This window comes from Bos indicus x Bos taurus, chromosome 5, assembly GCF_003369695.1.
Source record: "Bos indicus x Bos taurus breed Angus x Brahman F1 hybrid chromosome 5, Bos_hybrid_MaternalHap_v2.0, whole genome shotgun sequence".
Lineage (NCBI taxonomy): Eukaryota > Metazoa > Chordata > Mammalia > Artiodactyla > Bovidae > Bos > Bos indicus x Bos taurus.
The window spans coordinates 43064731-43078555 of record NC_040080.1 but is presented as its reverse complement, the minus strand read 5'-3'; the positions used below and the strand labels follow the sequence as shown (position 1 = coordinate 43078555).

The following is a 13825-nucleotide window of genomic DNA, read 5'->3' as shown; positions in this document are numbered from 1 at the left end:
TCTTTTTTACTTTTCAACAAGATAGTTGTTTTAATATATTTCGTGAACAGTTTTGAGGTAGTTTTCCATATTAAACCTCTATTGGAAAAAAAAAAAAAAAAAAAAACCTCTATTGGGCTACATCTAGGAAACAGTGAAACGTATTTCTCAGGACTCAGGAGACACAGTGTAAAAGGATTGATTCTTCCTAAGATTAGCCATGTAAATTCTCTCATTCCCACAAATTTATCTATTAGTTGTTGAAAAAATACTGTAAGATGAATTTCTTAATAATTTCCTAATAATTACTGATTATTTTCAGAGTGCAATAGCAAATTCCTTTCTAACTAGCGACCTCTATTCATGGATGTATTGCTGTAAAATAATCCACCCTTATCATTTATATTTCTGAGTATCTGAGTAAGGTAGGAACTATTTTTGATATGCAAGAACAAATATTGAGGTAGTAGTGTTCCATGCACTTTCTGTCAGCAAAGGTATCAGCTGTCAGGAACCCCTGATAAGTCCCGTTTCAAGCCAGTAGAGTCTGGATAATACCAAACTACAAGACAACAGTTAGTGTGTGTGAGCTGGAAGTACTGCCAAATTGAATTACCATCCTCACCCAAAATAAACAGCTGAAGTTAAACAAAGCTGAGTCATTCATCTGCACGGTGTGTAAGGGGCTTCGCTAGGAAGAAAGACCTTTTGATTTGTCAAAGCCATTTTAAAACTACTGCCATTCTCCAAGCCAGATGTTGAAAAGGTCAAAGGGAAGCTTTAAAATATGATAACACTGTCTCGGAGTTGGGGGACATACGGTACTTGCTAAACAAATGGCAGACTGAATGAATGTTAGATAAGGTTTGCTCTGCTCTGGTGCCACCCTCAGCACAGAGTAAAGAACAGCTCTCCTATCCTGACTTCACCACTAACTTAATTTCACCAGTAAAAGTAACTTCAGCTCTTTGGTTTCTCCGTGTGCAATATAAGGAGACAGTGAAAGATGCTTTTTCAGTTTTGTCAAGCTTCTTAAGATCCCATGACCTTAAAGGCCTCAGAGAATAGACAAAGGATCTTGGTTCAAATAATCATTTCTTGAGAAAAAAATTATAGGAAAAAATGGTTTTATTTACAGTCTATGAGCCAATTCATAATCTTTTTTTTAATGGACAAAGTATCAAAATCTTTCAAGTACAGTGAAAATAAGGAAGTGAATAATTACATTAGAAACATCAAATGAGAACCAAAGTCATAGAGGGGATTTTGTTAAAAAACTCATTGTATTATTTCAGCAACCATTAACTTATTAGTACATGCTTAGTTTTAGGGTACTTGTCTTATCTCCTCAACTATTAGGTTGGATTCTGAAACTGCATTTTCACGGGGTAAAACAGCCGAATATAGATGTGATTTCCATGGGAGCAGGTGCAGTGCTGGGTACTCCTTCCTTGTTCCCTGCAGTTCTTTATACAATGCCAGGCACTTTTGTTCTTTGACAATATGTATTGAAAACAGTATTTGGGGACAGAAAGGCTTTTTAAAATCACTTAGTGCCGTATATTAAAGATGAAGAAAATATGACCCCCAAAGTTCTCAGAATTGTAGTTCTTTCAGTGCTCAGTATCACACTGAGACATTATACACAAAAAGAATATGCTTTGTAATGTTCTGCCTACAGTGAAAGGAGCTGGTCTGATAAATTTTATAGGAATAGCTCTTAGCCAATGAAGTTAGCAAAAGAGAATAAGGGTGGTTCTCAAAACTCTAAAAACCTGAAATCGTTCTTTTGTCATTCTTGTTTATAGAGCTGTTAACATTTTTGGAAAAAAATATTTTTAAATAGTTAATGTTGACAAGAAAAATTAATGCAAAGGAACATAGTAATACCAGCATAAAAACATTATCTGAATCTGAAATATGATCCCTAAATATATTACTTTACTGTATTTGATAACCTTCAGTGTCTATAAGGAAGCACCTTCCACTTGTAGATTTAGTTACTGTTTATAGAAGGGTGTCGTGGCTTAGCCAAATTAGAAATTGACTAAGTGCAAAGATGTTTATAGGTCAGGCTTGTAACTTAAATCTTATACACTGTGAAACTGCATTTTTCGTGACATCTCTCTGTCATTTTAATTATAGAATCATCCCATTTTAGAGCATTTGGTTTAATATTTGTCAGTAACAGTTTATGCTGAAGCCTGGAAAACCTCCAAATGGTATAGTCTAACACTCTGTATTTACAAATGAGGAAACTCAGGCCCAGAGAATTTAAGAAATTTTAGTTTAATTAGAATTAAGGCATGGAATAAGTTGAGACTTGGACATGTAGTGTATTGCTATAGCTAATATGCCATTTATTCTACTTTTAACTGTAAGATGTTTTTCTCATATATTTATACCCTTTCAAAAATAGGGTGAAGATTAAGTAAATAATGCTCTGACCTTGTTGCTTGGAATGAAGTAGACAGAAGGCTTATATTACACAATGATGTGTTATGAATATATTTATTAAGTTGTGTCCAGAGTTGATGACTATAGGGAATTGGTGATTTTTTGAGTCTAGGACAATTCTGCCATACTTTGACAAATTTTCCAGTGTTCCCTTGGAAGAAACTTTGAAACAAAAGTAAAGCTTTGAAACAAAAACCTATTAGATACACATCCTAAGTGTATCTTAGCCTAAGCCTAAACCTTATGACTGATTGTTTGTTTGTTTTTCCTAATAGAAACATGAGTTCAGCTGGCCCTGAAGGGAGAAAAGTGATGAGGAGGTGTGATGGACTGATTGACTCACTGGTCCATTATGTCAGAGGCACCATTGCAGATTACCAGCCAGATGACAAGGTGATTTAAGAGTTAGATATCTCTCATATTAAATTACTTATTTTGTCCTACTAAGACTTCAGAGTATTCTTGAAGTAGCTGCTTGGGTTTGGCTTTATTCATTAACTCTTTGTTGAGCTTAAGATTTCCCATACATGCTCATAAATTTTAAAATCTATATAGTCCGGTTTTTCTTTCTACTTTCCAGACCCAAATTTCAAACTGTTTGACACCTCTAGATATTTGAAAGAGCTTAGATGGTACATTTTCAGCAATGAAATTCATCTCTTCCTTCATCCCCAAGCTTGCGCCTCTGTATAATCCCTCTGAATAGTTATTACCATCTACCAAATGAAAATAGAAATCTAAGTAATCTAGGACTTCCTCTCTTCCATCACATGCCACATCCACTGGACAACAAATCATGTGCATTCTACTTCTGAAATACTCTTTAGTTTAACCACTCCTCTTTAATGCTACTGCTGCTATCCTAATTTGTGCATCTTTCGTATTGATTATTGTAGTCAGCTCCTGATTGATCCCTATAAGTAATATCTCCTCCTGTTTTCCAACTCCACATGGCTGGTAAGCAGTATACCTAAAATACAAAATCATTCTGAGCACACTGTAAAAACCAATGTTTTAAAAAATTCAGCCTCTATTTCTTAGCATTGTGCTCGTGACCACTTATGATTTAACCCTAGCCTTTCTAGCCATACTTACGTCACTCCCCCAGGCACCCTGTAGTCCAGGCATGCCCTGCTGCATCCAGTTAACCTTGTAAGATCTAAAGCCTCAGAAGTTGTGATATGATACCTGCGAAGTTACCTATATATACATATATATAATCAATATTCATGTCCTATTTCTCAGGCCACAGAGAACTGTGTGTGCATTCTTCATAACCTCTCCTACCAGCTGGAGGCAGAGCTCCCAGAGAAATATTCCCAGAGTATTTATATTCAAAACCGGAATATCCAGGCTGACAACAACAAAAGTATTGGGTGCTTTGGCAGTCGAAGCAGAAAAGTAAAAGAGGTATATTGGGAAGTCTTTGAAAGAATAAGTGTGCGTGTGTGTTTCTAAGTACTTAGTGTATGTCAGGCTCTATTTTAAGTTCCTTTAGTCTTTGTATCAGTCCTATGAGGTGTGTATTAATATCTTCCTTTACTGATGAGGAAACAGAGATACAAAAAAGTTAATTGATTTTTCCAAAATAATCAGCAAATTAGTGGAGGAGATAGAATTCCATCCCAGGCAATCTGGCCCCAGATTTACATTGTTAGCCATCAAACCATACTGCTCTGTGCCCCGCAGTTTAGGAAGTAAACTTAATACCGTGTGGCCAGTGGTATAGCATTATCTTAACATTAAAAGAAGCCCAGACATTCAGCTTTAAATGTTCTAGAAAACAAACAAGACATCCTAAAAGCAAACCGCATAGGAAGGACACCTTCCAGACTGGCATTTTATGAAAATTGAAGGAATGTGATCTCTCCTACTCCTCAGAGTACCACAGTGTTGATGAACTTAGAGAATACTTGGTAAATTTAGAATACTGATGCTGTCCTGGACAACTTCACAAGACTCTGTGAGAAGACGCCTGTTTTTCTTATCTTCGGAGCAGTTGTGACTAATTTAGCTTTTAGCTTAACAGCAGCCTGAAAAATATTCTAGAACAGTCTTTGCTTAATTCTCTGTATTCTCTCTCATGGTGAAGGAAAAATAATCATCATGGGCTAAAAGTTAAGTGATTGTAAATCATACATGTGTGCCTTTTTAATGTTTAAGGTCTTATTAGTCTCTCTAGACAAGACAATACTTGTGGTCTCTTGGTTTGGGTATGGAATTGTAGAAATCACTTGAAGTCTTTACTTTTGGGTTCCATTGTGTGTGTGGTTTAGCAATACCAGGACATGCCAATGCCAGAGGAAAAGAGCAACCCCAAGGGCGTGGAGTGGCTGTGGCACTCCATTGTGATACGAATGTATTTGTCCTTGATCGCCAAGAGTGTCCGAAACTATACTCAAGAAGCATCTTTGGGAGCTCTCCAGAATCTCACAGCAGGAAGTGGACCAGTGAGTATCGTGCTACTTTTAAAAATAATGACATTATAGATACACCTACATTAAGTTCAGAAATGATAGTGAAGTAAAACCATCAGTTTTCTCGCTTTAGTCAAGAAACTTCTCAGGAATTGCCAGAGAGTTTGGCTTTCCAGGACTTTCAGCCTCAGCTGCTGCAGAGCCAAGTCAAACTGTAAGTGAAAGACTCAGTATTTATCAGTGTTAGTCAGAGCTCTTTCAGTTAGAAGTCTCAAAATCCTACCTAAACTGGCTTAGGCAAAAGAAAGGAATTTCTTGACTCATATCACTGAAAAGTCCAGGGTGGGTTTTCCTTCTATCCTGGTGGGACTTTGGTGCCCCAGGGATTGTAACTATGATTCTCTATCTCTGGCCTCTGTTTTCTTTCTTCTGTTGGTTTCTTTCTCAAAGGCTATCCTCATATTACAGCAAAGATAGCCACCAGTGATTTCAGGCTTACCTTTCATCCAGCCCAGTGTCTCCACAAGAAAAGAAATTGCTACTATTTTCCCAATAGCTGTAAGAACTTAGCCATTTGCAAACAAGTTTCTGAGGCGAGGAGTCTGTGATGTTCTAACTGGTCAAGTCTGAGTTGTGTGCTCACATGTGAATTTCAGGGGCATGTGGTTGAGTGAGCAACGGTCACTGCCACTTGTACCATATAGAGTGACTCTCTAATGGAAAAGTCAGTGTTGTTAGCAAAAAGAAGAATGACTGCCAGAAGGCAGAGACAACATATGTCTACTGAAGTTGGAAAGGCCATCTGTGCTTTTGTGTCCCAGAAAGTCAACTACAAAATGAAGAGCTACGTCTCTTTTCAGATGTACTGACTTTACACCAGCAAAATCAAAATATTAAAAAGAGTAAAAACTTACAAGGTCCTGTGATAAACCATAATGGAAAAGAATATGAAAAGGAATGTGTATATATATGTATACCTGAATCACTTTGCTGTATAGCAGAAATTAACACAGCACTGTAAATCAACTATACTCCAATAAAATTATTTATTTATTGTTTATTCTTTGGCCACCCCACATGGCATGTGGGATCTTAGTTCCCCAACCAGAGATCAAACCTGTACCCTCTGCATTGGAAGTGCAAAGTCTTAATCACTGGACCACCAGAGAAGTCTTAAAAAATTATTTTAAAAAAGAGTAAAAATTTGTTCCTTCTCCCATGTAATTTGCAACATAGTAAGGGATTCTAAAAATTTAATAATTTGAACTAAGCTTGTGTTCTTTGCCTTGATCATAAAATGATTAGAGTAAACTCTCTTCCAATAGTTCATTATAAGGCCAGCCTAATTATCCACCATCAGAGAGGAAAGCACTCTTGTACATAATAAAAATATTATTTGTTCTTTACTTGAGAAGACATGTTCATTCTTTTATGTGTTTATACAAAAGCTTGTTCAGCTTCGAATAAAACTGTGAAATACTGAAACCAGTATTTCTTTAATTTTAGCACTGTGGTTAAGAATACAACCAAACTTTAATCTCTTTGAAATTCTTTAAAACATACTTGTGCACAAGGAGAAGGAAATTGGGAGTGACCAGGGAGCCCTGACAGACAGAGAGACATAGTTTATCATCTTATCTTTCCACTTCCCCATGCTTGGTTTCCCAAAACCACTTCTTTCATTTTCCCAAACTACAGAGGCTCTCTTATTAACTAACAACCAGTCAAATTAATAGAAAAGATCAGAAATTACATTGCTGTGTATTTATGATTTAAGCTTACTGTGCTCTGCTGCTGTTGCTAATTCGCTTCAGTCATGTCTGACTCTGTGCAACCCCATAGACGGCAGCTCACCAGGCTCCCCCGTCCCTGGGATTCTCCAGGCAAGAACACTGGAGTGGGTTGCCATTTCCTTTTCCAATGCATGAAAGTGAAAAGTGAAAGTGAAGTCGCTCAGTCATGTCTGACTCTGAGCGACCCCTTAGACTGCAGCCTACCAGGCTCTTCCATCCATGGGATTTTCCAGGCAAGAGTACTGGAGTGGGGTGCCATTGCCTTCTCCGCACTGTGCTCTGAGGGTGGTTCAATATGAGCTAATCCTTTAATATGGATTTTAGCCTCTTCCATTCTAAATTTTATGTTGGAATCAAAACCATTCAGAGGTGTTTCCATATTCCTATCAAAACAAGAATATTTGCCACCTAATATACAGGAATATGCCACTTAAATTCTGAATATGTAGTTTGTTACCTAGATTCTCATTCCTCTATTAATTTATTAAACAGTATTTCAGCACTAAAAGGCACTAGCCTAGTGCTAAGTATATAGTGATGAATAAGACAAAATCTCTGTGTTTGGTAATAATCTAGCTGGGATAAAAAAATAAGTAAACAGAAATCTAAGATACCAGGAGAGTTCCAAGTCAAAAGGAATCCAGGAAATGGAGATATGTTCACAACTGTTCTAATTATGTGAAGGCATTTAAAATCATACCTAACCTTAGACCAGTCTGGTCCTCTGAAAGGAGACCTGTACTAAACTGGTATTAATCTGTACCCAAAGCTGTTGGAGTTGAATTTAAATAGAGATTTATAGGAGAAAATTATTAGCAGCATGAGACAATGATAAGAGGACTCTTTATTCTTTTAAGTTGTGAGATGCTTTTTATTAAAGTTTTGACTTATATGTATTTCTTTTCTAATTATTGCATTCCCTGATTTTCTGTGTTTAGATATATGATAAATACTTGGCTTTATAATTTATAAAAGGAATCACTGAACAGAAAAACATGAAAAGCTGGCCATTAAACATAGTTCTAGAAAATATTTCGTGCATCTACCTGTGTTCATAACACAGACATCACTGAAAATTGATGGCCATGTGTCTTAGATGGCAAAGAACCTGAACCGGACTGAATAGCTTCTAAAAGATAGAGTATGGAATTTTTTATATAAAATATGACAGTAATTTCTTGTCAGCAAGAATACCTTAATGTAAACTTTATTAGTTAAATGACACAAAACATATAAGGAAAGGGGATGGGATGATAAAATTTGCCCATTTAGCAAATTCTCCAAATATAGTGTGAAGTATAAAGTACAATATAAATAACTCCTGGAGGTGTAGTGTACAGCATGGTGACTATAGTTAACAATACTGTATTTGTTAAAAGTTCTCATCACAGAAGGAAAAAAATTGTGACTATATGTGATGATGGATGTTATCTACACTTATTGTGGTAATTACTTCACAATGTATATCAATACATCAACTCATTATGTTGTATACACGTAAAATTTCAAAGTACATTGTAAAAGTTAAAATCCATTGAAATAAGCAGTTTTCAAGTTTCTAAAACACTAAAGGCACTTAATTTGATACCCACTGAAAAAAAACAAAACATATTTCTTATATCACACCATAAGCCACAAATTAGTTCCAACAGCAGTGTGATTTAAATGTGGAGGATACAACAATAGAGATTCTAAATGTTAACATAGAATATATTCATGACCTGAAATAGGGAAAGATTTCTTAACAGTAGACATAAAAAGCACATAAAGTAAAAGTTTCATGAATTGATTACATAAAAATTAATAGCTTATGCTAGCAAACAAGCATAAGCTGGAATCAAGATTGCCAGGAGAAATATCAACAACTTCAGATATGCAGCTGATACCACCCTTATGGCAGAAAGCGAAGAAGAACTAAGAGCCTCTTGATGAAAGTGAAAGAGGAGAGTGAAAAAGTTGGCTTAAAACTCAACATTCAGAAAACTAAGATCATGGCATCTGGTCCCATCACTTCATGGCAAATAGATGGGGAAACAGTGGAAACAGTGACAGACTTTATTTTTCAGGGCTCCAAAATCACTGCAGATGGTGATTGCAGCCATGAAATTAAAAGACATTTGCTCTTTGGAGGAAAAGCTATGACCAGCCTAGATAGCATATTAAAAAGCAGAAACATCACTTTACTGAAAAAAGTCCATACATTCAAAGCTATGGTTTTTTCTAGTAGTCATGTATGGTTGTGAGAGTTGGATTATAAAGAAAGCTGAGCGCCGAAGAATTGATGCTTTTGAACTGTGGTGTTGGAGAAGACTCTTGAGAGTCTCTTAGAATGCAGGGAGATCCAACCAGTCCATCCTAATGGAAATCAGTCCTGAATATTCATTTGGAAGGACTGATGCTGAAGCTGAAACTCCAATACTTTGGCCACCTGATGCGAAGAACTGATTCATTTGTAAAGACCCTGATGCTGGGAAAGATTGAAGGCAGGAGGAGAAGGGGACAGCAGAGGATGAGATGGTTGGATGGCATCACCGACTCAATGGACATGAGTTTGAGTAAACTCCAGGAGTTGGTGATGGACAGGGAGGCCTGGCGTGCTGCAGTGCATGCTGTCAAAAAGAGTAGGACACAACTGAGTGGCTGAACTGAATGGATGCTAGCAAAAGATGGTAAAAAGACAAAGCACAGAGGAGGAAAAGATTTCGGTAACAAAGTAATAAAGGTTGGTATCTAGGAAATATTAAAAAACAAAAACTCATCAATTTAACAATGAAAGGATAGACAACCAAATTGAAAATGAACAAGAGATTTAAACAGGCATTTCACAAAACATAATATAGAAATGGCCATTAAACATTTGTAAAGATGCTCAGCCTCATTAGTAATCAGGACAATATGAACTAGAATTGCTATGTGTAAACAGTTATAGCAGTCATTTTCACAAATTCCCTAAAACTGGAATATGAAATCTCTATTTGGTAAATCTCATTGCTTATTTTCCTTAATGAACAAATTCTAAAGGCCATTCCACATCAGCCTCTCCCATTTCCTTCAATGAATCAGAATTCATGTTTCCATAATCATTTTTATATACTAGACATTGAGGTGACAGAGAAAATGCTGTGAGAGTGATAGAGCTCAATGGCAGTGACTCAGAAGAGCAGAGCTTTTGCATATGAGGAAAGATGTAGTTACTTAGATGGACCACTGGAAAGAGAGATGAATACCTCCATCTTCGAGGAAGAGTTTTACAGAATCCTACACAGGAAGGATTTTTCTCAGAGAAGAGAAAAGAATCTAATGGAATGTTTTGCAAATTAGTGAAAGAGCGTAACTTTGGAATAAACATTGCAAAATAGTGATTATTAAACTTCCATGAGATACTCATGGATATTTTGAGTATCTAATAAAAATGATAGATTCTTTCCTTGAGAAATATTATTATAAACAAAAATAATTTTAAGGACCTCCTGTTCCCTCCCTGAAACCTATCCTTGCTCCTATATTAACTCCTTCTCTGGAAGGTATAGTGGAGAATATAAGGGGAACAGTCTGCAGGAGGTAGGGGAAGCAAGCCGTGTTAGGTAAGATAAACAGGAGATAGACACCCTCAAGAATGGTTAAGAATGTATGGATTTTTGGCATGGTGACCTAATATTAGCTTCAAATAAAAATACATAAAGTTGCAGACACAAGTTAAGGCCTCAGTATTGTTGGGGGTTTGCTGATGCCAGGTAGGGCCTACTTGGTACTCAGACCTGTGAAAGTAGGTGACCAACCTTATTCCAAGTAAGAGTTGCTTTTGGTGGACTTAGACCTGAAACAAGAAACTTGCACATGCAGCCTCCCATTACAGAGCATAGAGTTACAGGTAATCTGACTAGCCATATACTCCTTTATTTTAAAGTCCAATATATCTTTCAGAATAAACTGGCTTTTTAGAAATGAATAAGTTTATTAAAATATGTAAAATGCCAAAGTTTAAACTAGAGAAACAGAAAAGATGAATAAGCCAACAGTCAGTAAATACATTTAAATAGTAATCAAAGACATCTCCCTGTAAAATTTTTCTCAGTTCACTTGGCTTTATAGCTAAGTTCTACCAGAGCCACAAAGTTGAAAGCATTTTTGTATTACACACATAGTTTAAGAAAACAGAAAAAGGAAAAAAAAGTAATAAATTTTATGACATTAGTATAAATTTCATCCTAAAACATTCTTTTCTTTTCACAACAATGAACTGAAAATGTGAGTAAAAAGCAGAATATGATGAAAAAGAAAGGAAAGGGAAAGACAGACCCATTTTATTTATTTATGAAGCGAAGTGAAGTCATTCAGTCGTGTCCGACTCTTTGCAACCCCATAGACTGTAGCCCACCAGGCTCCTCGGTCCATGGGATTTTCCAGGCATGAATACTGGAGTGGGTTGCCATTTCCTTCTCCAGGGGATCTTCCCAAACCAGGGATCAAACCCAGGTCTCCCGCTTTGTAGGCACACACTTTACCGTCTGAGCTAAACTGATGCAAAACACATTGTAGCTAACCAAATCCAATATTTTTATTTTAAAATACTAAATAAACTATCTTTATCCAGTAATTGAAAACAATAAGAATTTGAAGCTAGCTTTTTAAACATATTTACATCTTATATTATATAAACATCTTATATATTATAATCTCTAGTAATCTATAGAAACTTAGAAATTTTACCCCGAAATGAAATACAGTAGTATTTATAGGACATGTCTCACAAAACAGATGCCAACATCAGTAGCTCAGACAGTTGTCCAGAAGGAAAATGGCCTTCAGCATACACGAAAGATGCTGCATGTTGGTGATCCAAGTGTGAAAAAGACTGCCGTCTCTCTGCTGAGGAATTTGTCTCGGAATCTTTCTCTGCAGAATGAAATTGGTAAGTGAGTATGTGTCTCTATATGTAATGTGTCTGTATTGAAAATACAAATGCACTAAAACAAAAACATTGTCCTTATCCCATTCTTTTTACAATGATGAGTTTTGTGAATAAAAAGCAAAATGTGATAAATAGAACTGGGTTTTGTGTACCGAGACATCAAGAGTATACTTTCACACTGGTTTCAAATATGATTTTTCTTAGTATCCAACTTCATTTTTGTTCCAATTACTACTGAAGAGAAATTTTAAACCATACTAAAAATGAACAAGATAGGTAATATATATGATATTTCTTGGCCCTCAGCTCTGCCATCCGATGACATCTTTTTTAAACCATGTCTTTCAGAATGTTCTGTGTAATCTGCTTAAGCACCACCCTTCTAAAACATTAAATAAACACACACACAGTGGTTGTTCACTTAAGAAGCTTGGCCGTTGTTATACTAGAAAAAATGGATGGACAGATAATCACAGAAAGACTGAATCACTGAATATAGCAGATTTGGCATAGGTTTTAGAATAAATACAATAAAACACATTTGCTCCCTTTTTTGTAAGCCTGTATTATTGACAAAAATTATAACATGTTACCCTTTCAAATAACATAATTTTTTATTCATTTTCTTTATATCTGAATATGTAAATGTTTGTGAATTAAGTCAAAAGCTGTAAAATGAGATAATAGGATGATAATGCTAAAATTAATCATGTTTCCTAATGTTCCATAAATTAGTCATTTCAGACTACTTAAAATTCAATTTTTCAGAAATTTCAGTATTTTTTTTATTTCTAATGAATTAGATTACTTTGGAATCTACACACAGACTCACACAGTGTGGTTGTGTTTTAATAATGTCATTTTCAAAGACAACCAACAGCACAACATTGAACAGGAGGTTTCATACGATGGTTTTGTGCCCATTATAAATGTAGAGAGCCTGGAAAATTTTCAGTGAAATCTAACAGAAACTTTGCCAAAGGCAGTGTCTGAAAATCATGAAAGTGTTCTCCTTGTTGTCTTTTATGGACTTTTGTGCTGTACTTCAATCAGGTGTATTATCCTTTTTTTTTTTTTTTTTTTGTCTCAAATGAACGATTGACTCCATCTTTAGAACACAGCTGGTGAGAACTGTGTTCTACACACTGAGCCTGTGCCTTCAGGGCAGAAATGCTATTGTCTCAGGTTCCACGGTCCTGCAGCTGTTGGGACAATAGAGCTGTAGCCCCACAAGTTACGTAAGGTGATTTCACTGATAAACCTCTCCAAGTTTTATGGACATCATAAGAAGAGGCTTCAGTAAGATAAATGCAATTTTTGAATTCCATATTGGCATTATGTCAAATATGTAATTTGAGTAAAATAACCTGTCTTGATTTAGAGTATTAATAGCCAGGAAGAAACAAAAATCAGTTTGAAAGATAAGCTTTTTATTTTTCTTGAGATTTGTAGGCCAAGTAAAACTTTCCATGTGTTAACTTGGAATGAAGTCATCACATTTTACTTTGATTTACAGAAATCAACTTAAAATTATATTTTCTTAAAAACTTGAAGATAGGCAATTTAGCATGGCAACAGAATAACGTCTCATGCAGAAGACACTGATCTGTCTTCCAATGCTACTTTGGCACATGTCACCTTGGATAGTCATTTAACTGCCCTAAGCTGAGTAAAATTAGTAATCACTATGAATAGTGTTTTTCCAGGGATCAAACAACCTAATGTATGTGAAAGCACCAGCATTAAATAAAATCTCCCTCAACAATATGACATTGAGCTATGACCCTCCAATATCATCATAGGGCCCTTAATTTTATATTTCACTGTTGAAGATTTAATTTTAACTATCTCATAGTGAATGTATTTACCCAGGTCCACAGGGGGTGTGTGTCTGTGTGTATAAAGACAGAATGACCCTTTTACTATATTGTAATATTTAACTTTGTCGATGTAAGCAGTTATATTACTTTTCTAAGAAAAACAAACAAGATACAAAATGTTAAAGATTCTAATTTCCCTAATTCTCACTCCTCCTCAAACATAAGCCAAAGTTTCAACCATAAAATTGATCTGTAGAATTGGACCTTCTTGATGGTCATACAGAGGCAGGAGAAGTAAAGCTCTCTCAGCAGGCCTCCGGCTCAGCGTGGGCAGCCTGGTCTCAGCCAGCCATAGCTGCACCCTGCAGAGAGATCAGTTAGACATTTTCTGGTGTCATTGTCTCACACTTGTTTTCATGCTGTCAACCTAAATTCAGCAAAAGGAAA

General features: G+C 35.9%; 1 protein-coding gene across 1 annotated transcript in view; it reads left to right on the top strand.

Moving 5' to 3' along the window:
• The window catches only part of PKP2 (plakophilin 2), an 83302-nt gene that overhangs the window by 61045 nt on the left and 8432 nt on the right, over positions 1-13825 (top strand). Inside the window, exons 7-10 of the mRNA XM_027541701.1 lie at positions 2712-2829; positions 3682-3846; positions 4713-4886; positions 11405-11558. Of these exons, the coding sequence (XP_027397502.1) occupies positions 2712-2829; positions 3682-3846; positions 4713-4886; positions 11405-11558 (611 nt within the window). The remainder of the gene's footprint in view (positions 1-2711; positions 2830-3681; positions 3847-4712; positions 4887-11404; positions 11559-13825) is intronic.